The sequence below is a fragment of the Chelon labrosus genome (genome assembly GCF_963514085.1).
Source record: "Chelon labrosus genome assembly, chromosome: 9".
NCBI classification, from domain to species: Eukaryota; Metazoa; Chordata; class Actinopteri; order Mugiliformes; family Mugilidae; genus Chelon; species Chelon labrosus.
The window spans coordinates 8722858-8749503 of NC_140359.1; the positions used below are offsets into that span (position 1 = coordinate 8722858).

The 26646-nt window shown below is 41.8% G+C and overlaps 3 protein-coding genes across 9 annotated transcripts in view; 1 reads left to right on the plus strand and 2 right to left on the minus strand.

Annotated features, from left to right (window-relative positions):
* Positions 1-12731, minus strand: part of dock5 (dedicator of cytokinesis 5) — a 31075-nt gene extending 18344 nt beyond the window's left edge. For all 3 annotated transcript variants that reach the window (XM_084551858.1, XM_084551857.1, XM_084551856.1), the window contains exons 1-12: positions 12585-12731; positions 6956-7039; positions 6695-6735; positions 6557-6612; positions 6191-6287; positions 5904-6052; positions 5639-5774; positions 5374-5531; positions 4479-4560; positions 3821-3950; positions 3076-3148; positions 53-195 (exon numbers count right to left, since the gene is read on the minus strand). In XM_084551858.1, the coding sequence (XP_084407984.1) occupies positions 53-195; positions 3076-3148; positions 3821-3950; positions 4479-4560; positions 5374-5531; positions 5639-5774; positions 5904-6052; positions 6191-6287; positions 6557-6612; positions 6695-6735; positions 6956-7039; positions 12585-12627 (1192 nt within the window). In that variant the 5' untranslated portion in view covers positions 12628-12731. The remainder of the gene's footprint in view (positions 1-52; positions 196-3075; positions 3149-3820; positions 3951-4478; positions 4561-5373; positions 5532-5638; positions 5775-5903; positions 6053-6190; positions 6288-6556; positions 6613-6694; positions 6736-6955; positions 7040-12584) is intronic.
* Positions 12732-18254: 5523 nt separating this feature from the next.
* Positions 18255-22135, minus strand: neflb (neurofilament light chain b). The gene is made up of 5 exons (XM_084551436.1): positions 22101-22135; positions 19886-21227; positions 19538-19662; positions 19016-19410; positions 18255-18932 (listed from the first exon to the last, which is right to left on the minus strand). Exons 2-5 carry the CDS (start codon positions 21020-21022, stop codon positions 18724-18726), a joined length of 1866 nt encoding a protein of 621 aa, XP_084407562.1. The 5' UTR covers positions 21023-21227; positions 22101-22135; the 3' UTR covers positions 18255-18723.
* Positions 22136-22272: 137 nt separating this feature from the next.
* Positions 22273-26646, plus strand: part of cabin1 (calcineurin binding protein 1) — a 35474-nt gene continuing 31100 nt past the window's right edge. For 3 of the 5 annotated variants that reach the window (XM_084551430.1, XM_084551431.1, XM_084551434.1), the window contains exons 1-13: positions 22282-22414; positions 22978-23036; positions 23180-23272; positions 23366-23479; positions 23761-23895; positions 24007-24187; positions 24269-24398; positions 24504-24653; positions 24812-25113; positions 25243-25420; positions 25519-25655; positions 25745-25962; positions 26257-26329. In XM_084551430.1, coding sequence (XP_084407556.1) covers positions 23034-23036; positions 23180-23272; positions 23366-23479; positions 23761-23895; positions 24007-24187; positions 24269-24398; positions 24504-24653; positions 24812-25113; positions 25243-25420; positions 25519-25655; positions 25745-25962; positions 26257-26329 — 1714 coding nt within the window. In that variant the 5' untranslated portion in view covers positions 22282-22414; positions 22978-23033. Of the gene's footprint in view, positions 22415-22977; positions 23037-23179; positions 23273-23365; positions 23480-23760; positions 23896-24006; positions 24188-24268; positions 24399-24503; positions 24654-24811; positions 25114-25242; positions 25421-25518; positions 25656-25744; positions 25963-26256; positions 26330-26646 lie in introns of all 5 variants that reach the window. The other 2 variants (XM_084551432.1, XM_084551433.1) reach the window with 1 other exon arrangement.

Genomic DNA, 26646 nt, shown 5'->3' on the forward strand with positions numbered 1-26646 from the left:
AGACCCCCTGAAATCACAGGGGAGCACGCAGTCTGTGAGCAATTCATTTTACCCTGGCCTTTGTGATTGACCTCCCGGGTGGCAATGACTTTGTTGAAGACAGCAGTAAGAGGCTCATTCTCTCCTATGACTCGAGAGGGGATGAGTGGAGACATGATGAGCTGCCTCTGACGGATGTAGGTTTCCATAGCTATCCTGGGAGAGAAGTATCAGGATGAGAAAGATCAGCTGCCAGCATTGTTGACAGGAGACAAACAAATGGACAGGGGAGCTGCAAAAGCAATGAGAGGCTTTCCAGATCTCTTGACAAGATGCACCATTATCCCTCCCAACACCCTGCTAACCTCACGCCACTACAATAGAGCCAAGTCCTAGAGCACTAGTACTTGAAAGCACAAGACTACTTGTATGTATATATCAAATTGCACAATTTGATGAGCAACAAATCTGATCAAACAGTCATGTAATTTGAGCTTTCAATTTTTCACAGTTGTCAAACGAAAATCATGATTCTGAAAACACTGTGACTTTACTTACGCCATTGTTCATGTTCTCACAAGCATATGCATCACATTTTACTTTCATGAAGAATACAAACTTTTAAGCATAAATATCTTGAATCGATTGAATGGTGTATCGTTTCATCAAGATGACCAACTTGGATTCCATAGTTTTTCGAATGAGCTTTGTGACTGAGACATGTTCAGAGCTCTCATCAATCTTCAGGACTGAAAAGAGAAGGAATTGCCAAAAACTGCTGTAAACATGTTTGCAGCATGGTAAGTGCCATCAGAGAAGGATCGCTGTCAGCCTAAGCATCACTAATTCGCCTCCACCTCTTAGGAGTTAGGTTGAGGTAGGCACTGCCAAGATGACGATGGCTTGAGCTTTGCAGTGAGCTTTAGAACCGCTCTTCAGGAAACAGGGTTTGTCTATCTCTATAAAATATCAATGGGTCAATGGCATGCCTACTGTATAAATCCTCATATGCAAAGTATTTTGGTAAACTGCTTTAGTCAAATGTCAGATGACTAGTCAGGATATACGAGATCAAAATGCACAATTCACATGTTATGAAGACTCAATTTTACAATGCTCACCATTTGGAAAGCAAACATTTTCTAGTACGGCTACAGCTAATGAGGATGTTGATGGTAGTTTTGCAAAAAATTGGCCACTGGATAAAGAATTGATCAAATATTATTTCATCCGTATTTCCAAACCGAGAGCACACAAGCATCTCTCAGACCAGATGTCGCGGTGCCGTCTACACCTGCCAAGCAGGCCCTCGTCACAGAACTTACTATCCTTTGGGAGGACGGGTTAACAGCATCACATGTGTTCAAGCAGCTCAAGTGCTACTGGCAATGAGGCTAGCTGGATCAGAACAGTCTACCCAGTGGAAGCTGGATGCAGGGGATTTGTGGATAAATCAGCAATCCAAGTCTGCGCTGCTGGTATGACTCGGGGTGAGACTACAGAAGGCCAGCAAAGAACTGGCAGAGTAGGGTGAGTAGGCAAGCTCTTCTGTAGAGGCTCTGTAGTGTCTAAGGTTTAACACCCCAATAAGTGCAGGGGGTGTAGAGGAGAGAAGTCACCAACTGGCCACTGCCCCCCCACTGGGAGATGTAGTGGTGGCAAAAAAAATCAATGAGCTGCGGCTCCAGCTGATGACCCTGCAGCTGTTACTGTGTAGCGGAGGTGAATCGGGCAAAGATAGCAAGTGGGAAGAACTGAATCTTAAAATTCAATATTGTACAGCTGACAGCATGTCCATCCACAGTTTTGTTTTCAATTTGTTTTTAAATGTAGATGTAGTTCATTTTAGTGCTACGTACCAGACAAACATTACAAGTCACTCACACAGAAGAGAACAGACCAAAGAGTACAATGGTAGTTTGGTTTACAGGGAAAAGGGGGAGGGGTAACACATACTGTAGGGAATGGTTTCACCTTGCCAAAAGGTTTTTATGGACTGCAAAAGCAAATATAAGATGTAAGGAAGATGAAACACTGTGGTTTTATTGATATACCTCCTTTACTGTACACCGTATGCAGGTTTCTGTGAATAAAGGTTAACACCGTAGACAATTTGCTGAAACTGCACTTAAATTTTAATACCTTGATTATAAGACTTGTCTATTGTCTTACTCTTTGTTAGGTCTAAATGAGGATTTATAAATTAATAAATACTGAAACAAAATGCCAAAGGACTTTAGTAATACCTTAGACTACTGACTCTTGATTAAGCAATAATAAATTGTCAACTGATTTATGAGTTAAATGTTTTGATGGCCTATTGTAGTATTGTGGAAACTCCAACAGTGCTTCACTGTGTCCTGCTGTTTCAATATTTTGTTGATTGAGAAACTAATTTAGCATGACCTTTTCCTTATTAATTAGTAATTTCCCGATTGTTGATTACTACGGGCAAACAAGTCACTCACTGTTAATGCAATATTTGTCGATGGCTGGAAAGCTCAACAAAGGTGTGTGGTCTTTGGCATACAACAAAAACTATACTTACTTTCTGTTTGTTTCTACCTGAAGCTTTGTCTTTTGCATTTTGATATTTTGTATCTCCAGAAGCAAAATATGTTTGTATTCTAATATGATCATCCAAAAGTAATAATAAATATGCTGTCCTATAAAAACATGTTTTTGTCTGTACCCTTTCATGAAGAATAAAGATAATTGAAGATAAGTAAAGTCTCGGTAAATTTGGAGTAAATGTCAGGAATCAGTCAAGATATTTTTTTTTCATCTAGGATCCCTGTGAACATATTACTGTCCTCCACCCCCCTGCTGTGTAGCTGCCATGAAAGCAAGTCTGTCTTTGAGAAGAGCTAACACTCAGGATTGCGAAAAGTTTTTAGCAATTTGTCCTTGAAATGCAACATAGGAAAAGTCAAACTGCACCTTTGAAAAATATGCGGAGGAACACAGTAAGCGGTAAATATAACTCGAGTCCTATTCCAGTTCTAAATCAGTATTTGTGCTTGGTTGTGTGGCGCTACGAAAACAAGGTTGAGCCTGTTAACAGCTGAGGAAGTGTGACGACATGAAAAGACTCACTGCTGAAAGGGGATGAAATGCTGTTTGTCCTCATCGTCTGTTTTGCCATGGGCGATATCTGTGATGTCCATCACTGCAGTGACAAACACATTGGGAGAACAACAGTAAGGCAGCAAGAATGAGCTAATTTACCGGCTGTAATGCAGTTTTCTACTGACTGAAAAAACAACAGCATAATGGTAATGTCCTGGTTTTCAAAGCTGTAAAAGTTAATTGACTCCTTCAAACTCTGGAAACTGCACTTTTTAAACAGAAGGCGGGCCAGGTGTTGGTTGTCAGTCACCTGTTGCTTGGTATGGCAGCCAGCCAGCCAGCCCAGTATGACAGATTGTGGGTTCTTGATCTTGCTTGCAAATGTCTCTGAATTGTTCATTCTTTTGCCGGAGTGCTATTTTTTCCTGGCTAAGAATAATGTGACTTCTGAGTTAAATGTTCTTTCTGACTCTGGTTTCAGTCCATTTGCTAGAACACCAGAGAAAACCATTTCTCATCAATTCCACTAATCATCTGGCCAAAAACAAAAAAACGGTCGCTAAACCAATTTCCATCGACTCCCTTGCCAAGGCAGAGTGAAGGAATTTTCTAGGTCAGGAAGCAGGTGTTCCCATTTCGTTCACCACATGGATCCTTCATTTCTACACTCCAACAGAGCTATTCATGCTTCTCTACCACCACAAAGGAGTGGCATTTTTTTTTTTGTTGACTGACTTTAAACAAATATCAGGACATTTGAAAAGCAGCTCACCAGCTACGCCAAATGGCCTCCTCAGTCCGCCAGTTTGTTTCTTTCCCTCTTTCAGCTCCATGCTCCCCACTCTGATGATCTGACACACCAAGAAGAGTCGTTGCCTCATCAAGTCACTGCTGCTCAGGTCCTGATCACAAAGGAGACACAAGGATTATTTATTATGGCATATTGAGAGACATTAGGCACAAAATGGAGTAATAGCCTGTCATTATGTACATTCACAAGGTTGAAGCTGTAGACCAGATATTTAATATCACAGGATAAACTATAGTAAAAGCCTTTCCAACATTTTGTTTATTTTTGAATACGTTTTGAATGATGTGCTTAGTGGAAGAAAATATAGATTGATGTGGTTTCATCACACTCCAAACCAGTAATTCCTGATGGCACACATGCAAGTTAGCACAATGACTTGTTTGTGGGGAGCTGCTGACATGTCATTAGCATAAACAGGAGCAATATAATGCAGGCGGATATATTCAAATTTTCACTATGTGCCGTGAATGTGAGCCGTTCAGCGAAAACTTTTTCAATAAATTAGGAGCGATCCAGAAGCAAATTGTCTCCTTTGTCACAGATTTCAGGCAGCGTTTGGACTGTTTAAATGTGAAAGAGAAACAGCGGGAATACAGTGAGTGGGTTGAGATTCACTTACCGTGAACAGAGCTGGCAGGTTGTTTAGTTTTTCAATTTCTTTAGGCATCCCCATACTGTCCCAGCGCACCAGGAAGTTCTCACTGCATGCATTTAAAATAAGAAACACAGTAAGATATCACATTATCTAAGACATCAGGGGAAACGAAAAACATAACAGTAACCAATATGACAAGTCATCACATTATTTTATGCGCCTCATTCAATAAAATCCAAAGTGTCAAGAAACATTCTAGGATGCTTGCATATTTTAACAGCCATACTGAAAGAGCCTATAAACCCCTACAGACAACTGAAGACAGTCTGACTTGCTAAACCTATTTAAAAGGAAAAGAGCCATCATTGCTGGCATTTGCTACACCTGAAATGTTTACAGTTAAAAAAAAAGGTCTATTGTCTTTATTCTTGCTCTGTCTGAGGGAAGGAGTCAAATATCAGGGTCAGACGCAGGACAGCTCTCTAAGAGCTGGAGCAGACAGCATTTTTAGCTTTTACACCTTTAACAATCGAACTTACTTCATAGTCAGCTCATTGTTTAAATATTATGGGTTGTTTTAACTACTCCCATGCTGGCACAAGTTTCGACAGAATGAAAATGTTAGTTTTCTACACCAGCAAGCCGAAGAAGCAGTGGCTTAGTAACGGCTGAAACAAATAGCCTTGCAGCCTTAAGTATTAATTTAAAACTGTGCTGAAGAAGCTACATCAGAGCCGTGCAGTTATGTGACAACAATGCACAACCTCCAGCCATATTATTATTCTTCACTGTCATTTTATACCTAATTGTTATTCCTATTCTTTTTTTAACTTCATAATAAATCACAAAGTAGCAGCCATTATACCAGTGGCCAGAGCATACAGCTTTTTAAAAAAGTGAGAAAAAGCGACAGGCTAACCTGATGAATTCGGACTGGTCAGGGTCATAGAGGGACATGAGTAGCTCAGCATCTTCACCAATGTTACACACAAAGTTTTTCAGGTTCATTAGGAGACTGTAGGTGTGCACTGTGCTGAACAGGGTCTGACGCCTCATTTCCAGGTTTTGTAGCCGCGTCTGCATGAAAACATGGCCCGAGGCAGTGCATGGATTAGGATATTAATTGGAATTGGCAGGCTCTGTGGAGTAAAGTGGCTGATAGTATTAACAAACGAGAAGCATGCCTTCTCTTCTTGTATCCTGTCATTGACACTGCGGGAAGCCGTTTCGTGCGCCCGGAACAGACTGACCGTACTGGTCCGGTCAGGATCCAATGTGTTTCCTGCTTCATCTCGCACCACCAGGTCCAAGCCCAGAATCCTGAGCAGCGCGGAGGATCAGACAGCATCAGATGAGTTTACAGAGACATGACTCATGCATATAAATCTTTACTGCAGTGTTTACCTCATCTAATTTCATTGCATTACAATAAGAAAGCAGCATTCATACCGGTTTCCATAATCAATCTTTGCTGTGACTTTCTTTTTGAGCTCTACAAGGTCATCCTTGGGCAGCGTTCCCGACACTATCTGAGATCGATATTCGATGAGGCTGTAGGCCATCTGCTGCACACTCCTGAACAGGGTTGTCTTGTTCGCCTGTCAGATAAACACGTATACACGTAGATACATGCTTTAGAGCAATGAATAGAAATGCAACCTTTTAACAGTGAGCAGTAGAGAACTGTGTGTACTAGAAACAGAGAGGCAGATAACAGCCTGGCAATCTACACATACCACGTAGAGCTTGTGCCATATCTGCGCCCATTCCCTCAGAGTAGCGCCGAGCTCCTGTACCAGGGGTAAATCTGCTGGAATAATTATTTCCTGCTGGCTACCAGCCACAAGAAGAGAATAATAGGGTATTGGAAAAGTGGCTCATCACTCACAGATCATGCCATATCATTTGGAATGACTCAAGCACATTTCTATACATGATAAATATTTGGTTGGTCTTCCAATACAGCCAAGACAAGCATTACTAAATCCTAACTTATGATATTACACGTGTACTGCTATGTGGCAAATGACAAGGCGGAACGGCAACCTAAAAGAAAAGGGGATTATCATCAAAATGATATGTTTGCTGATATGTGATCTCACCCTGTTCCCTCAACCGCAGCCTCCTTCAAGTGGATATAGGAAGCTGGGAAAATGCCCTGAGGAAACAATTAGGCAGTATCAGTATATTTACATCACGGTATTGGTTATAGGATAATGCAGCACTAATGATGTCCATACCTTCTGCGATTTCTTGCGCAGAGTGTAGCCCCTATACCAGCCTGAGGAGAGATAATTAAAAGAGGAAAATGTTACACCAAAGGAGTGAATAAGACAGGAGTGATGTCAGAAGGACAATGTGGTAGACTCATTTGCATTATTATGCATAGCACATTGACCGCCTCTTAGTTCAAAATCTCATTTAAGTTCCTGTGTCGCTCGCTTTAGAGAATGGAAAGGGGGGGATGTGTCAGGGCCTGTTGTGTGCTCAGACTCACTCACCTTCCAATTTCTCAAGTATGTGCACTGTGTCCCCCACCTGTAGGCACAGCTCCTGCTCATGACTGGGATCATAATTGTAGATTACTGAAAGACAAAGCAGGACTGCCTCATTATATGAAACAACATTTGAAAATACCTTTAGCAAAAAAGGTTCCAGCTGACAGTTTGACTGATGAGTTTCCTCTTCAAGGTCCAGTGGATTAGGAATAACCCCAAATCCCATTTCAATCACTTATTGCACAGAGGAGCAGGTCTATTTAAAAAAAAAGAAAAAAAAAAAAAAAAAGTTCTGGATCACAGGTTTTCAGTTTCTCCCTGGAAAAGGAAACCAATTCACCCTCTTTGTCGCAGAACTTGGACTTGCAGGATGGAGGATCTTGATCTTTGATTTATTCTGTATTTTATTGCCTTTTCAAATAGCAAGCTGTGTGTTTGTGCAGAAGGCTTGTGTGACTCAAACCTCAAAAGCCTTTTGACTATTTTTAATTGAATTGTTTGCCTTGAGGCTGTGTTTAACGTCCCAGTTAATGGACTATGCTTGAGCACGAAGATTCAGTGTCAAAAGTAAGCAGTAGGAGGAGCTAAGAAGGTGACGCATCAGATTTCCCATATAAGTGATACCATGATACACATGTGGCCTTTTTTTCTGTAGTTACTGCAGGGTATGACCTGCAAGTATTGCCCTTCCCTAAACTCATTTTAACCTAACTGCATTCCTGCAGACAGCTCCTCTTTTTTCCATCTTGACTATCTAACAAGGCAACTTAAGGAAGAGGCCTATGTGAACAACATACACACACACACACACTTCAAGCCAGAGAGACATTGCAAAAGAGAAACCTTGGCAAACAATAATGTAGCAAAGGTCTTTGTCATGACTTGAGGGAGCTGCAATAGCGCGCAGCCACTCATTCTCAGAGAGAGATAGAGGAACTATGAACAGAGCTCTGCCCTGACTTGCATGGTGATAATGCTTGTTGCTGGAGGCCAGATTTCACAGCACGCTTCAACTGGCTCTGCTTATCACACCTCAGTATGAATACCAAAACTTGACAAATCACTGAACGTGACTACCCTTCCCTCTCCATGACTTCCTCCTCAGTGGTAGAGTTTCCTAGCTTTCTATAAACACATATGCAAAGGTAAACATCTCACCAGGGAATCAGTTTTCAGTCTAATACTGTGTTTGTGTTGCCAGCAACAATATTAGGTAAGACCCTTGCTGGCTGTGTTGCTGGAAGCACCTACACAGGTTCCTATGAATGACACCTTACTGTGAGTTCCCTCAGTGGGTCACCAAAAGAAAAACAAATACTTGATGACTAGATGGCTTCAGAAACACTGAAATACTAGTGACGTCTTTCTTGCTTTTTTACAGACGTACAATGAGTCACCAGGAAATTATTCACAATAAGACAGAATGAAAGTTGCTCTGAAGAAATGACATCTGCCTCTAGTCACGCAGAGGGTGACAATGGTCCATTCACCAACTTGACACAGTGTCCGGGCCTGGCAACAGCATGGCAATGTGCCAATGCTAGGAAGCCAGTTGAGCGTGTTGTGATTCCCCACTGTCTAAAGGCAACAGTCTGGGCTTTGGCAACTCAGCTCATCTGTGCAACTCTGAGACACACTATCGTCCTCTTAAACTTCAAATACTCAGCCTGAAGCTACTGTTGTAAATTCCAATAAAGCTCTATCGACACATTAATGTGCATACTAATGTTAAATCAGACTCAGCCCGATTCACTCTAAATGATTTACCATAGGAGTGGATTAGCCAACAATTAAAGAACACCACGGCTGAGCAGTTTGAGCAGCTGCTGGCAGCTCATCAAAGTTAACACACTACAATGAGAATCTATTGTTCTCATCACCGACTGGGTGTGAAGGCAACACATACAATAACTATTCCATGCTGACCACGATAAACCACATATAAACAAAGTGACGCAAGATACAAGAATTTACAAAGCAATCTTTGAAAATACAACTATAAACAAAGACAGGGCTGCTGAATTCAGTTGGATTCACAGCGAGAAAAAGCATCCAATACATGCTGCATTAAAGACCGATGCAACAAAAATAACAACCATCATTTTGATTTGTAAAGGGAAAAAAATCACTTTTCTAACTACAATATAAAATATCAGTCATTAGATAACAAAAGGGCGGTATCTTACTTCAAACTAAAATTACACAATTAACGTTTAAAATGTTATTTTCTTCACTAACATTCAGTGACATCACACATATCTCTTATAAAATGTTTACACTTGCCAAACCCAAGCCCTACTAAAGCAGGGAGAGGTACAGTAAGAATCTCTACTAAAAAGTAATTAGATAAAAGTAAGTCTATTCAAATTTGTTTCTGAGCCAACTCTCCTCAGGCAGCATGTTTCCAAAAGCAAAGGAACCAGTAGCAATCAGGCCTCTCGTCGTGTGTCTAGAGAGCCAGATATGATTTGTGGCTCTTAAAACTCCAGCTAATAAGTCCCTATTGGTTATAAATGAATCAGAAAGTTAATCTTCAAGTTCAAAACTAATAGACAGAAAGGGGGATAAAATTACAGCCATTTGGATTTATCTTTTAATTCAGGTTAAAACCCCTGCTGAAACATTTAACAGAGAAAATTACAACTGTCTTATCTGAAAGAGAAAAAAGAACAGATGCCTTTCTCCAGGTTGCTAAAGAATTCAGATAATTAATCCGATATTAAAAGTAATGACTGAGCAACCATCTGGTCAGTCAGTCTATATTGGGAACAAGGTCAATGCTCATCTCCAAATCATCGACTGCAATCTGGTTTGACACTTCAAAAGGAGAAAACATGGATGTAATGATTGTGATCCATGTACATGGCAAATCTGAAAAGATTTATTTTGTTAATAATACGCCCAGTCAGAAATTAACTATTTATCATTTTAAGTAAACTTACTTCCTGCATACTATATATATGTAGTAACAAGTGGAAGTTCAATACATGAAACACTTTTCACCAGCCCACAGCAAATAAGGAATTTAGGAGGCAGTAGTGCTGCTAGTAAGCAACTGTAAGATATGATTATCATTATGAGTACAGTAATACAACACATGAGCAGGTGTTTGCTGTGACAGATCAAATGCTGCGAAGATTTTGGCACAGTGGTCAAATCTTGTTACTACAGGGTCTCCAAATTCTTGTCATAATGCACACTGGCTCAGAAACCTAGCCTGGAAGCCACGTGCCCTCGTCCACAACATTTTTGTGTGGGAAAGTTGTCCAGATTACGCACCGGTAAACTGTAAAATCTGCGGGGCCAATCAAATTGTTTGGGAAGTCTTTATGCAACAGAAGAGTAATAGGTGGTTTAGGGTTCTGCGTGAATTTGACGCCCGTAGCTGACGTGTACCTCCCCAGAAATGTAACTACGCGCCGCAGCGATGCAGACCGCAAGAGCTGCGATTGGTCCACTAGGCAGTAGTGTGTATGCTTTAGTATTTCCGGCAGAGCTCTTCTTAGGGCCACAAACGATACATATTATCACTGCCCAAGACATGACGATTTCATTGAGTCATTTAAGCCTGTAATGCAGTACTGCTCTTCAGGATATAAAAATTAAGAACCCATCTTATTATGATGGTGTCATAAATTCACCATAAAAGATTGTGATATCTTAAGACCCATATTATCCCCATTTCCCTGTTAGCTAGCACGGTATAACAGATATTATCAGAAACCTTACAATCTCTTCTTTCATCCCAGGATGTAGTTGCCTATATTTGAGCGCAGTCGGGGTTAACTAATCGGATTAAAAATGTAAGCCCTCGTACAGGGTCCGATGGCATTTTAAGGATTAAGTGCAGCGTTAGTGACTCCTGCTCTGTCTCTGAGACGGATGGCAGTAGAATGGCACAGCCTACACAATCAAGCGGAGCTGCAGTTTTGATCGCCACACTGGGATCTAAAAGTATTAACATAGAAAATTCCTTAACATCAGCTGCTAAAACAATGTCATATACACCAATCAGGCATAACATTATGACCACCTGTCTAATATTGTGTAGATCTCCTTTGTGCCTCCAAAACAGTTGTAACTCATCAGACAATGGACATGGGCCTTCTGAGGGTGTCGTGTGGTGTCTGGCAACAGAATGTTGTTAGTGGGGACCTTTGGGTCCTATGGGTTGAGGGGAGGGGCCTCTGTGGATCATCCCACAGATACTTGATCTGTTTGGGATCTAGTGAATTTGGAGGCCAGGTCAACACCTTGTGCTGTTCTTCATGTTTTTTGAGTTGTTCCTAAACTGTTTTTTTTGTGTGTGTCTGTGTCAGGCTGCATCCTGCAGGGGATGGCTGCTGCCATCAAGAATGGTCATTGCTACAAGGTTGGGGGTGTCTGATCTGGTCTAGGTGGGTGGTACACGTCTAAGTAACATCCACATGAATGCCAGGTCCAAAAGTTTCCCAGCAGAACACTATTGTCACAAGATGGTCAATGTTATTTACTTCACTTGCCAGTGGTTTTTATGTTGTGGCTGATCGGTGTATAACCGAGAGGGGGAGGGTTTGTGATGCAGAGAACTGCATACCCACCTGAAATCACAAGCTAAAAATGTTTTCAGTAACAACAGCAGCCAAATGCACGACACTTGGAGATAAAGTCCATGATAGGATCCAGGTTAGAGTGCACAGCCCAAGTATTTTAGTCCTGGACTCTGATTCATACCTGCCCCAGAAACACTGAATGTATTCACTATCCCAGCATGTGTGCCACATATGCAGCGCACGAGGAAATGTTAAGAATAAAATGTGTTAGCTTAAGCTGTGAGTCAGAATGGTAACCAGTAACCAATATGTGCTGACTGTATAGGCATTACAGTAAAACAACAGACTGCCAATTTACCCAGAGGGTGTGGAGGGCTACATGATAGCATGAACAGCATGCTGAGTAGACAGCGAGGCCAAAAAAAACAAAAAAAAAAGCAAATACCATATACAGGTGAGGGCCACACCTTATTTAAAGACAGTGTAAATTATAAAGTTGTGAAGGAAACAAAAATATGCTACATGGTCACAGTCAGTAAAACCTTATCTACATATGAAGCAACCGCATACTATTTGTTCAACTAGTTCCTCTCATGTCTATGCAAATGATATCCTCTTATCTCACATACAGTAATGTCAGGGCAGTGGCTCCCATGGGGGGGGGGGGGTACAGGAGTCCTTGAAGGGGGCTATAAAGGGCCTTTCAGCATAAAAATTAAGATTTATTTAACTTCACTGCAACTTGAGTCAGTTTAAGAAAGCTCAGTGAGATTAAGCAACAAGAATGAGTGGTATGCTCATTGAACTCCTGGCTTTTTTCCATTTTTCCACCTATTATGGACGAAGTCATTTCTTACTAAAAACAAATGGGCTATGTACATAAGGTTACAGGGGTATACAGGAGAGTGAATGTCAAAAATAGAATAGACTACATAAAAACAGCTTGTGAAACGTGCAGTGTTAATAGCAGCCGTGTAAAACAACCACAACAACAACAACAAGTCAGTAATATGTGTTTCCCAACTTAGGTGAGTCCCCCTTTCTCTTGAGTTCACTCGGCGAGCTTTGCGCTAACAAAACACTCGTAGCTGAACACTTACCGACTCCGTACTTCTCTTTTTTAGTGGGAATCCAGCGGGTCATAGCGGGACGCTGAGACGTGAAAGTTTCCTGAATAAATAAATAACTATATACACTTGTTAAACGAGGGCGGGCGGTGCACTCCTGCTCGTCCCGAAGCCTACAGTTCCGCCATCATGACTTGTAAACGGGGAGGGGAGAGGAGGGGAGAGGAGGGCGCAACAAGGCAGGGAGAAGAGAGAGAAGAAGGGGATAGGCGTGAACCATGAGACTACCCCCTCAACACAACACAGGCACCACAATTCATCAAGGGTTTGACTCCAGGAACCCTCTCAGAGACGCTTTCTTTCTCTCAAGACATGAGTCCAATCGATAACTCTAACGGTTCCTCATAAATTCTCAAACGAGCTCAAATTGAATTCAGGGAAATTACACCGGGACTGAACTATTTTGCTTCAAGGACTCCCGGTGGTGTCAAATTTAGCTCTGGCACACACAATTAATTGAAGCCCGGGCTATAAATCACTGGTGCGTCATAAATAAATGATTGTCAGGTTATTGTTTTTCGTTTAAAAATTAGATTGAATTGCAAAGCAGCTACTCCCGCCTCAAAATGAGGCGTGCTGCCTTCTGTGTGAGCACCAATAGGCTGCACATCCTCACATGTTTGATTAACAGATTATTTCATGCAAGTCACACAATTAAGAGGAACATAGTGGAAGCATTGCCAAAACCAGTGTTGACTTGTTCTCCAGTGAGATGAGACTGGGCCCCCCTGCCTTCCCCTGCCCCACTGAAGTAATTTACAGCTGTTGGCTCAGAGATCTGGTAGCCCCACTTAGGCTTTTGTTTACCCATCATGTGTGTTTATTTATTTTTTTTTCTGCCTCCACACAGGTCAACCAAATGGTTCCGTCAATAACGTTCAGCTTTTGTCCAGTGCTTTTGTTACTCCCCCCTCTCAGGACAGTGTCCATTACTTTTTGTTCACACTTGCTGAGATGTGTCTGCTGTAAAAGGCAGCGCACGGTGAATTAACGCTACACAAGTCTGATTGAAAGAGATTATTGAATTTTATTATTCTGCAAAGGACAGAGCTATTGAACATATGGCAGCAACAAAGTTGTTAGAGTCTGGCTGAGAATCTAATCAATTGAACCAGGTAAAATTTTAGCTTTTAGGCGTTTATGGAAGCATGGAGCTGTGATTGTTTTTGACAAATCTTACACAGTTAAATGATTCAAATAAATAATCCCAGCCCATACTGAATATTTGTTTAGAAATATACTTTGCAGCTATATGTAGAATTTCTAAGATTATTCATGCTTATTGAAATGTATTTCTGGCTGGCCTGTAGGTGCTTGCTGAACATTTGAACTTATTGTAAGGTGGCTGCACATCTGCTCACGTCTTCTTCACCTCCAATTCTCCTTATACCTTCTGTCATATCAAAGTTTTATTATCAGGGGTTTAAAACGAATGCAATATTGCCATCACCTGACTGCTTTGTGCTATTGCATACAGTAGACTCAGTCCAAACACTGTGTCACATTTTCTTCAGGCGTTTTACTTTAAACATCTTCTTCTGTATACTGTACATATCTCTTCTTCCACGCAAACTTTAAAGAGGAATCACCACATTCAGGTGAGGGTTTTACTAGTCCGAGTGTGTGTGCATGCCTTGCATTAATGTGTTTGACAGCTTGACAAGCAGAGGTGAACTGTAGAGTTCACCTGGAGTTGAATGCTACATAAGCAATTGGAGCAGACAGGCTGGATTCTTCACCAGAAAGCGCCAGTGTCCTCATCTTGTAATTTAGATCAGGTTCTGTTATACCTCTGACATCCTTCAAGTAAAACTCACTGACTAGGGCAATATTTGAGCGAGTGAGTAAAACAAAATCTGTAATCCAAGCATGTGCAGATGTGTGAGGTAAATTTAAAGCAGGTGCACATGTGGATACAGAGTCGGAACAGCTGGAATTTAAAGACTGTTTATTCTCACTTTCTGCATGAAGTGAAAACTCGGTCCTTGGGGGGGGGGGGGACCAAATCTTCACTCCGTGCAGAATTTGGCTGTAGTAATTGTGAATGAGGTAGAGTCTTTGTCCTTATACTGTTTGTTAACTTTGAATCAACATCTAGCGTAACCGACAGGTGAAATGATGATGAAAATGCTCCCTGTATAATCCACCTTCCCACATTTTACAGTTTTGATTAGTGATTTTGTGTGTACATGCTTGAGTGCATGTGCCTGTGTGTTTTATTTTTATGGTACGCTCAAAGATGAAGCACAATGAGCATCCATATGTATGAAATGTAGCATATAAATCAAGCTTCCCCTGGCTAGACTCCACTCAGTGCCCGACAATCCTGAACTTAGTGAACTGTGATTTGATGTGAGGAACTATAATGCTTCGGAAACAAAGGGATCCAACCACTCGTATGGTACCCGCTGAGGAATTCAGTCCTGAGACTCATGCAGAAAAGAAGCCTAATGGATTTATAGGTCCACAGCCAGAACTGCATGACGCCAGAGGCAAATTGGGCTTAAGCATCCACCTGGCTGTCTGGCTGCAGAATCAGGTAATTGCTCAGTCCAACAGCGCTTTAAGGAGAGGTCAAAGCGCTGTCTGGGCACAAGGACTTAACATCCTGGGGCAGACGTTGATTTTGTAGTGGACTTTTGTAACAAGAAATTATATCCAAACTTTTCTACTTTTACAGCACCTTAAGTCATTTACCAAAAAGCTTTCGTTTTTTGTTTTTTTTATTTGCTTGCTGCGTGATGTCAGATCCTGCATTCCTGCCACCAAGGTTACTGTGTAATGATGCAACCGAGATAAATACATTGCACGGAAGGATTTTAATCGTGGAGCAATCTGAAGAAATACAGACAGACACATGAATGATGAATGAAATCTATTACCTTAATATGTGATCTCAGAATTTGATTCTGCAGGTGAGTAAGCTTAAACACATTTATATCCACATGTCTAATATCTCATTTGCAGCATGTGAAGCAAGAGACAGAATGTACCCCGAGGCTCCCCCATTTGTCTCCATTTGACTCAGTAAAGCATCCTTTATACCACTGTAATGGGTGCACCAGGCCACCTGAAAACTGAAGCTATAAGCTGTATTGCAGGTTCACCAGAAGAAGCAAATATCTATTTTTAAAACTAGAGTGCAGCATTCTTAAATGAAATGGCCTCTGCCTGCTTTCTCCCAGGCCAATGTGAAGGCTCTTTGGATACAGCCTTTTAATTATGTGGTTCTCTCGGATCAGCAGAGGGAGCCACAACTCTTATCTAGATTTCCTTGTCTTTACAGAGACAAAGCGTGACTGTGCAGTGTGACCACAATGACTGTCTGGGCCGGAGCCTGAGAGGACAGCACACACTCACCTACAGTTTAAAAACCATAATCAGGATGATGAGCACTTTTCTCAAGGTGAAAATATGTCATTCTAAAGACATGGAAAGCATCAACTCTGTTTCTCTGGTTCTCTACTTTGTAGATTTGACGTCTGATAACTAATATGCATTCGTTTAGATTGAAAGCTGATATTCTTTTCCTCATGTAGACGATGTTTTGTGTATCTGGGGTTAAGCCACAATATCCACAAAATGGGCTGTCAAATACTTAGAACAGATAAATGTTAATGGGTAAGTCTTTTTCTCTATATTTTACAATGATGTTACAAGGTCATTGTTATATTCAATGTGAAAATATAATGGTGGCATCATGAAGCACAGTGTGACTATTAACAGCTGTTTTGCTGACTTTTGAAGTTTCCTGTCAAGTGATAATAAGCCAAAATGTAAAAGTTAAACATGGAAATCTTAACACTGAAAGCCATCATGGCAATCTTCTATACTTACTGTCCTTTATTAACACCTTTTCTCTGATGTTTTTAAGGAAACTGTTGTTTTCACAGTCTCCGGCTGCCCTTGCAGCTCTTTGTTTTTTGTGAAAGGACTATAAGTCTGGGAGGTCTCAGTGGGCCTCAGTGACAGACCTGCCTCCCTCAGACACATTGTATGCCCGGAAGGAGGAAAGAATCATAAAATTTATATACTAGTCTGTTCACAGCCCAAATGTGACAGATGAAACAGGGGCACAAACTCAATATCTGAGGGATGAAATGTGATAAAAAATAATACAGCCATGCTTTGATATTCAACATTTGCAAGGGATCTGTGTCACACTGTGTCCTGCGATGCATCAACACACACACACACAGTACCTTGAAAGCCTCCCTAGCAGCCAGGAAGTTTTGTGGGAGTTTATCTATATATCCGGTTTGTAGTTTACGTTATCTGTTGTGAAGGGCTTTTTGAACAACTGTTCTGCAGGGTGATTTGTGTAGTAAAATCCATCCAGCGGCAGACCTATATATTTTGGTGCACTTTCAATTCAATAAGAAAACATTTACAGTATTGCTCTCTCTGTGAGTGGTGAAACACGTGCATTTAGCAAAGCCAAATTCTTGGTAATTTCTATTACACTGAGTGCCCCTTTGGACTGTCGAGTGGAAATGTCTTACGGTAGCAACAGAAAAGCAAAAGGAAGGAGAAGCATAATGTGGTCTTGCTCAAGGTTGGGTAAACTGAGGACAAAGAGGATGGAAAGAGAGAGAGAGAAGAGAAAGAGACTGCACACAGTTTGGGACATTGCCTCTGCACATGCAAGATTGAGTGGACCATGTACAATATGTATTAAAAATGCATATATGTATTAAAACATTAGGTTGTGCTTCAAATAAATCAAACAGAAGCTCCTCCCTGTATATGCACTTGTTTGTGTTTGTCTAAAATCGGTGAGAATACAAAAGGAGAGGAGATGTGTGTGTGTGTTTGCAGTGCACTTAAGTGATGGGAATTGCATATCTGCAGATGCCTAAAGGAAGCCCCTGGTTCCTCCACCTCTTTGGTGGATAGAAAAAACAGTCTGTCCTCTGTCAAGGTTTAGTGCGGTGAGATATTTCTTTGCTTCTCCTCTCTCCTCGATTCCCCTTCAATCTCCCCCGTCTCTCTCGCTAATGAAATAATGAAATGGCACTCAGTTTTTCCTCCCTCTTGCCGTTCTGAGCTGACACTTGGCCAGAGTCTTTGGTGCAGCAGGCTAGCTGAGTCATAAAGGCTTCAGTGTGCCCTGATTTATGGACAGTGATGTGGATGAGGGTGAGGCAGCAGGAAAAACACCAGTGTCAGCTCACTGATCACACAGAGACGCATCAGGATGGATACGACCTGCTGACTTTTAAAATAAAGACAAAAATGCTGCTGTAACTTAACTCTTTGACACGTTGGTTTTGCTAAGTCAGTAGAAGTCCACTGATTTATTGGCTTTTTCATGCAGAAAATGTAAGGTTGCATCCTCATAAAATAATTTTTTTTGTTAAACAAGTTGTTTTTACCATGCACTGGAAATGGTTTAACATCATTTGCTGAAAAAGACCTCAGACATGCTGACTTTGCTAGTTTGCTGCAACCCTTCCAGTCAGTTGTGGATGGATTTATCAATGTGAACAAAACCAAGGGCCCTTCGGCCGCCACTTATGTACTTTTTCCATTACATTCTTATGAGAAAGTAAAAAATTTTCAAAGAAAAGGGAGGCCTGGTCAAGTAAAAATCTCTGTCCTTGTTTTTGAGATTGGACACTGAATTTAATTTGCTGCCTATGTGTCTGTGCTAAATGATATATATATATTGTATAAATGAAAAACCTGGAGCAGTCTGTGGGTTGGCAAGGCTTTATTGGAGTTCGATGCAGCACATCATAGGCTTAAAGCACTCGTGTGGACTTGAACTAAGGCATTTCAAAAGGAGTATTGCACAAATAAACAGTTGTACAGGCATATTTTGGCGACAGTAAAGCCCCAGCAAACAAAGCAGATTTTCTACATCTGACACATCCTTCCTTCATCATTAGTTTTTACATTGCTTCATTTCTTTGCTGTTACAGAGTGCACATGTGCGTACATGCTATGAGTCACTCAGCAGTGATCATACAGAGCTTAAGTTCACCCACACTTCTCATTTCAAGAGATTTTCATTTGGTTTTGAATGCAACATTTTTGTATGTAGAGCACCAGAGACATTCTTGTACATTCTTTAGCTAAAGGCTTGCAGCTATTTTTAAAGCACTGGAATTTAAACTTTTGTATCTGTTGTTTTTCCATTTTTCACCTCAGTCTCCACCTCTTCTTCTTTTTCAGCTTCTTTCTCCTGCTTCTCACCCTCTTCATCACCCTCTTCACCACCCTCTTCTTCTTTCTGCTCAGTATCTTCCTCTCCTTGAGGTTGGGTCTCCTCTCCTTCTTCCTCGCCATCTTCTTTTTCTCCATCCTCTGCCTCACCCTCTTTATTGCAAAGAGGGATAAAAGTTAGGATTACATTTCTAGTGGACGTGCACAAATAAATTAAACAAAATTACCACACTGACCTTCTGCTTCTTCCTCTTCTTGTTTTTCCTCCTCCTCTTCTACTGCCTCCTCTTCCTCTTCTCCCTGCTCTTCCTCTGCCTCTTCCTCCTTCTCATCTCCCGGCGCCTCCTGTTCTTCCCCTTTCTCTTCCTCGTCCACCTGCTCTTCCTCCTCCTCCTCCTCTTGAGCGGGGCTGGCCTCCGCCTGCTGTGCTTGGCTTGCGGATATTGTCTCCTCTGTGGAGAGTGATGTATACAAGCGGGAGCTCAGCAGGTACGGGGCTGCATATCTCAGCTGAGACTGCATAGCGTATGTTCTGCCATAGGATGGAGCAGCATACATGGCTTGGGGGTAAAGCGTGAGAGACGCCGGTCCTGCCACGTTTAGTCGATTCTCTTCCCCTTCGAGCAGCTTCCTGACAAAATAAGGCATAGATACTCAGTAAATGAGATGCTAGTTTACAGTTGTTGCTGGGATTCATTTAAATCACATAATTAGAACACAACATACTAAACAGTGGAAAGATTGTATATGAGACTTACCTGTATGCAGCTATTTCGATATCTAATGCCATTTTCACATTCAGCAGGTCCTGATAGTCTTTCAAGTAGCGAGCCATGTCATTCTTGTTTGCCCTCAACTCATCCTCCAATTGACTTATTGTATCCTGTATAAAGAGAAATTTTGGTACATTATGTGCTGGATGCAAATCGGATCTCAACTAAACTTTGAACTAACAATAGCCTAAAAAATTGCTTAATAACTGGCCATATTGGCAGTCAAACACATCTGAATCTCAAACAAATAAAAAATAGAAAAGCAAACTTTTGTTCACTGAATGGGAGATAGAGGTAATAGCAACATCCTTTATTTCAGTGTTTGTACAATACCTGCAGTGCAGATATCTCAGCACTCTGTTTCTCCTCCACTTCCTGCAGTTGGTTTTCCAGTGCTTGGTTCATCTCACGGCAGGCTTCAATCTCCAGTGTTCTAGCGCTGAGCAGCCGCCGATATTCTCCAGCTTCATCTTTGACATTGCGTGCGCTTTCTGTGTTGCGCGCAGCGCCTACCGTCATCACATTCATCTTGTTGCAGAACCACTCTTCGGCTGATTGTAGGTTGCGCTGGGCCAGCTTCTCATACTGCACTCGAATGTCACGAAGAGCAGCGGACAGGTCCGGTTTGGCTACCTCCATCTCCACTGACACCTCTGCGCTGTACTGGATTTGGGCCTGCAGCTCTGCAATCTCACTCTCGCAGAGGCGCTTCAGGAAGGCCAGCTCATCCAGCAGTGTTGCAACTCTTTTCTCGAGTTCAGACTGGCCCAGTGCAGCTTCATCTGCTCCCTTCCTGGCATCCATGAGCCTGCCCTCTGCTTCCTCTCTGCCAAGCACTTCATCCTCATAGCGCTTTTGCAGGTTCCCCAACACGTTCTCCAACTCATCTTTGTGGTCCTGGGCTGCTTGCTTCTCATGGCGGGCCTCTTCGACAGCAGCACGGAGTTGGCGGATCTCATGCTCATATAGGGCCCGAATGTTGGATGGCTCCGCCTGCCTCTGCCTGAGCAGCAGGAGCTCCGTCTCCAGCAACTTGTTCTGCTGCTCCAGTTCATGAACCCTCTCAATGAAGCTTGCGAAGCGGTCATTCAGGTCTTGCAGCTCAGCTTTCTCCTGGGTCCTTATTGTTTTGAACTCAGAACTGACTTGGGCTGCTTGGTCAAGGCGTAGCTCAGTGGCAGCTGCAGACACTGGAGCAGAAAGTAAGGTGGAGTAGCTGGAAGTAGCTCGGGTGTATGTTGGATAACTTCTGCGTGAAGATGCATAGGAAGCCACTGGGGCAGAGTGAGTGGAGTAGGCAGACCTGGACCCTATTCCTCCTCCAGCTCCATAACCCGCACTGCGCACAACTACTCTCCTCTTGTAAGTAGAAGGAAAGTAAGGGTCAAAGCCGGAGGAAGCCATGACTGGAGAGACGGGCTGCTCTATGAGTGAGAATGTAGCTGGGCGTACTGCACAGTGAATCTGCATTACTCTGACTTTTATAGAGCCAGTAATGACTGTGACGTAAGCTATTTTTTGCAGGCATGCTGACAGAAAGAATTGACAATGGTGCCTGCCAGCCAGCCAGTCGCAGCCAAGACAGAGAATGGGTGGGGTAAGGATGAGAGTGGGGGCTGAAGGAGGCGGGGATAAGCGATGATAGAGCAACAAGGGACTGCAACAGACAGGGTCACTGAGGACAAAAACAGTATACTGTTACTCCCAAAAACTGCATAAATTGCTACAGTTTGCCACGATAAATACTAACAAAGACATAATCTCGCATAAACTGCACACACACACAAAGTGCCTTACTACAAGAAAACCACCACCTAGTGCAAATGATGCAAATGATGACACTGCCTTGTATGATCTTGCACCATTTGAAAGCTGTGTTAGAAATAATATTATTCAAAATGTTATGATCTTAGTATCACAGTCACGAGTCACAGTAAACTGACACAGATCAAAAAAACTGAACATCCTGTGGTAAAAAATATAGCAGTTTAAGCTCAGAGAATGCACTTCACATGATTACAGATAAAAGTTTGCCCTCTAGTGGTTGTCTGTTTACCATACAGATCACATTACAAAATGCTGATGATGCTTAAGACAGTAGCACACTAATGAATAAAAGTAAGTACATATGTATGTGTACCCTACCTGGCTAGATTTAGCTTACACAAAATGAATATTTAATAAACACAATGTCTGAGAAAGTGTACGGTTTTAGACTTCTGTAGAAATAGTGTAATCTGTAGGTTGCAGGATTGTTTCCTTTTAATGTAGCTGTTTACAGGAACATTAAGTGATCTTTTTATTATACGGATATCCAAAAGTGATCACCTTTGTACTTGGACTGTCACATTATGGGCCGAGGAGATTTTCCGCAATTTGAAATATCCACATACTGGCTAATATTCACTTTCCAATGTGTAATCACTTTGAAACACTGTTTTTCAAATACACAAAAACTAACGTTCAGCTGACAACCTTCTCTGTACGTCTTTTCTCTTATTTTTTTTTTTTGTTATTTTATTCACTACATTAACATTGCAGCATTTACCTTCGTAGTAAATGATATTTCAGTCTGTTGTCTGTGTTGATAGCATGGGTTTCCACCCAATATCCCGAAATATGATTGGCCGCCTGATTACACCCCCGGTGTACTGACCAATCAGTGGAGATTTTACTAATTGGCGGGTAGGAATTGTCATGATGTGACGCAAACGTTCACTTCCATGTTTAACAACAACAAAGGATGATGAATAAATGAAGTTTCAAAATGGATTTTAGCTTCGTGGCCGCAGTCCTTTGGGAGTTAGCTGTCTCGCTTTAGTGTGTGCAACCTCACTAGTGCAATTAAACCGGGAATGAACGGTAAGTCGCCTACCTTTGCATGTGACGGTCGCCCGGTGAAACACAAGCTAATGCTAGCTAATGTGATGTGCTTTTCTTATTTCGTCTTACTGAGGAAATAATGTGAGCTGTCAGCTATTTGAATTCACCAGTCTATTTTGATATTACATGTTGCATCTACTGTCTAGACTTCTGGTTGTGTTGTTAACAGGAAACAACTCAGGACATACTGGGCTCTGTCCCACCGCAGAGCTAAGCTAACCAGGCTAAGTTTTGAGTGATTTCGGTCAGGTTAGCTAGTTGGTCCAAAGCCCCTCGCGATTAGCAGTTGCATCAAGTAGTAACGATTGACTGCAGCAGGTTGCCTTGCTCTTCTTTCTTTTTGGTGGTTTGTTTTTGTAAGCCCGAGAAGCTTTCACATACACTCAGACACACAATGAAAAATAGAGGTACACTTGAAGACGAGACAGTCGACCGACATACAAAATGGCATTTTTATTGCTTTTAAAGAAGCGTTACATTTTCTTGCTGAATTGTCTTAATGCATTTCTCGTTTTCTCTCTGCTTTGTTTTCCAATTTGCAGGCCCAGTCAAAATCTGCAAAGCGTGACGGCAGAAGCTCTCTTTTCCATATGTTAAAATGGTATGTCTGCTAATATTGTGTAACCTGTTCCCTCGAAAGGTGTTACATATGAACATTTTGTGATTGTGCCGACTGATATGCAATTACAAGCTCCCCTTCCTAAGATATATTGCTACATACTATCTCTTTGTTGTTCTTTACAGATTCGCATTGCAGCTCTAAATGCTGCTGCAACAGCTGCAGATGAGTCTCAAGACCCATTGAGAAGCAGCAAGAGTCGGACAAAAGAGGCCCAAGTATGAACTATATCTTGTGCTTTGCGGGCAATATTCTTTTTTCCCCCAGTGGATCTAAAGGAAGTCTGCTTTTTCTTTTATTCATCCCTCTAGGAAGCTGAGGCATTTGCTTTATACCACAAAGCTCTGGATCTGCAAAAGCATGACAAGTTTGAGGAGTCAGCTAAAGCCTATCATGAGCTTCTTAAAACTCCACTGCTCAAAGAGGTAAAAAAATACCATGCAGTATATAGTCCTGTCAGTGTTGTCAAAAAAAAAAACCTTTGTAACTGTCTTTTGTAGACATAGTGTGATGGTGTGCTTGCATCAGGCCAATGCAGGCGTAATGATATTTACCTAAAATATCTGACTATATGTAGACATCGAGGGTCACCGCTTGAATGAGATTTACGATATGCTAGCACAAAGCTTGCCCAGATACCTGTGTATCTTTTATATTGCTTGTGTTTATGCCAAATCTAATGTATCCGCTTAATCTCATTCTAAAGGCCATGCCCTCAGATGATCAGAGAGTGGGTCTCAAGCATCCCGGACTGATGTTGAAATATTCAACTTTTAAAAACTTGGCTACTATGTCTGCATTGCGGGATGACCTTGAGACAGCGATGGAATTTTATTTGGAGGTAAATCAAGACCATGGCCAGCTTTAATAGTTTTATCATCTTGCAGAATTTCACAGCTTTGTGTAATTAAATCCACCTTTTTAACGTGCTTTTTGTTCTGATCTTTCTTAGGCTGTGATGTTGGATTCCACTGATGTGAACATGTGGTACAAAATTGGTCAGGTGGCGATGCGACTGGTGCGCATTCCTTTAGCTCGTCATGCATTTGAGGAGGGACTGCACTGTAACCCAGACCACTGGCCATGCCTGGACAACCTCATAACTATTCTCTACACACTCAGTGACTACACTTGTATGTAACACATCCTTTTCTGATTACCATTATGACAGTTTAAATGTGGAAAAAGAGTAACCATGTACTTATATTTCCCAGGCTGTTTGTACTTCATTGCTAAAGCCCTAGAGAAGGATCATTGTTACACTAAAGGCCTGGTGTTGAAGGAAAAAATCTTTGCAGAGCAGCCATGTCTGAAGAGGGATACAATGCAGATGTTCATGAAATGGTGAGGCCAGCTCACTTTTTGTCGCTTCATCGGTTCAGAATGTGCTCTAGCTGCAGCTCTGTACTTCCAATCACTGACAAAGCTCTGTGCTGTGCTTATTTGCAGTGATATGTCTGTTCACTATGTGGAAGTGGAGGAAGAAGAACGCAAATCTATTGTGGAGGAGGCACTGGAGATACGGAGGCGCAGGCAGGCTCTCTCTCACTGTGAACCAAAACCTGACCTTGTTCTAATTCAGCCCATCCGCTGTCTCTCGTGAGTTCTGCAATGGTTTTTTTTATTTTCCTGTCTGAGTTTAAGTGTCTTTTCACTTAAAATATGTCAAATGAAAATAACAGTCAATATTTGAAATATAATAGTTTTTTTTGCAAACCTCTATTCCTCTACACTGTTTCCTCTATGATTTGTCTCAGATGGAAGCATTTGGGCGAAAGCTTTCTTGAAATGTACCGACATCAGACCACATGTCAGCCACCACGGCCGAGTCTTGGGCGCAGAATCGATTTGTCAGAATACCGTGACCCAAACTTCCTCCAGAACCTCCCCCAACCAGCCAGCCCTGTCAGTATGGGCCAGACCACTGTGCTGAGCAGCAGTCCCAGTTCGTCCCTACCACCAGTGACCTTCACTGAACCAGCAGTGCTGCCCCAGTTCAGTACTCAAATTACCCCCACCCAGACCACTGTGGAGGTCACCACTTCTGCTCCCCCCGTTGGTTAGTTGTTTATGATCATTATATTTTTCTTTTCCTGCCTACTTGATTATTTTTCTTTCTTTTTTTTTTATCAGCTACAAATGCATCATTATCACTGTTATGTAATTATCATTTCCTGTATGTTCACAGCTACAGCAATGGACGTTTCACTGACAGATAAGGTTAAGAAGGCTCCAAAAAGGAAGCGTGTCGTAGAAGATAGTGGGGAGACAGCCAAGCGACGTTCAGCACGTGTTCGAAACACAAAGTGCAAGAAGGAAGAGAAGATTGACTTTCAGGAACTGCTTTTCAAATACCTACCTTCCAGGTAGTTCATACTAAACTTAAGTGCAGTTCATAAATATATAGCTTGTTATTGTTCTGGTCATTTAAAACAGTTCTGGTCATTTCGCTGGTTTGTCTTAGGCTAAAGAAATTTGATCCTGATAATGATGATGAGAGTCTGAGTAATCTTGAGCCGCAGTGTGATGGGAAGGACGACATACAGCCTCTACACGGGAATTGTTTGACTCCTGTTGACTCCGTTGAATACATGGAATCTGGTATGTAGTGCATCCTCAACATGTACAAAGACCGCTGTGCTGCATCGCCATTTTGGTCATATTAACACACTGTACATTCCCTTCTGTAGAACAACAGGATGTCCACAAGTTTCTGCTTGACAGTATGACCAATGGTGGTATACTGGACCTGATGATGCGTTATCTGAAAGCAGTGGGTCAGAAGTTTATGGAGAATTGGCCCCGAGGGCTGACTGCTGTGGTGCTGGAGGTCTATCAGACCTGGAGGAAGCACAGCAGCGGTCTTCCTAACCCTCTGCTTCGTGACTGCAGCAACCAACACATTCAGGTAAATGTCAGGATTTCTTGAACTTGAATTAGACTGAGGGGTTAACCTTCTAGGCACGCTTGCTACAAAGAAAAATTATTTGACCGTTTCAGTGGGTTGTGTTTTGTTGTGATATGAAATGGCATATCTTTGTCAAACTTGCAGTTTTAAAAGGGCTGAATCTAATTTTGGAAAAGTCTGAAGCATTGTACAATTTGATATTTTCTTAAGCTGTCACTAGAGACATAAGTGTATTTTTCACTCGTTTGCCTACAATGACCTTTAATAAGTGTATCATATCTACTACATCTACAGGAAATGTTGGCAATGAGCTTGGCGTGTATGGAGTTGCAATTGGAGCAATCATTACACAACAAAGGGAAAACGGGTAAGTCTGTGTGTGCTCAACTGATTAGATCTGGTTGAGTTTTGGCCAAACTAGGCTAATTTATGCATTATAGTATAATGCTATATTATTTCGCTCAGAGGAGTACTACATACCTTGAGTCAAACTGTCATTGCCACATCTCAAGCACTTTCAACAAACAAACCTAAATATGTTGATTGATTGCATTTTAAAAATTCTGATACAGAACTGGATTGTTCTGGTCCAGATGTTACGAAACCTCTTCCTACAAGCTAGCAGGGAGGACAGTCCATCAGGAAAGGCCTTTTTTTTTTTTTTTTTTTTTTGTAATGACCTAG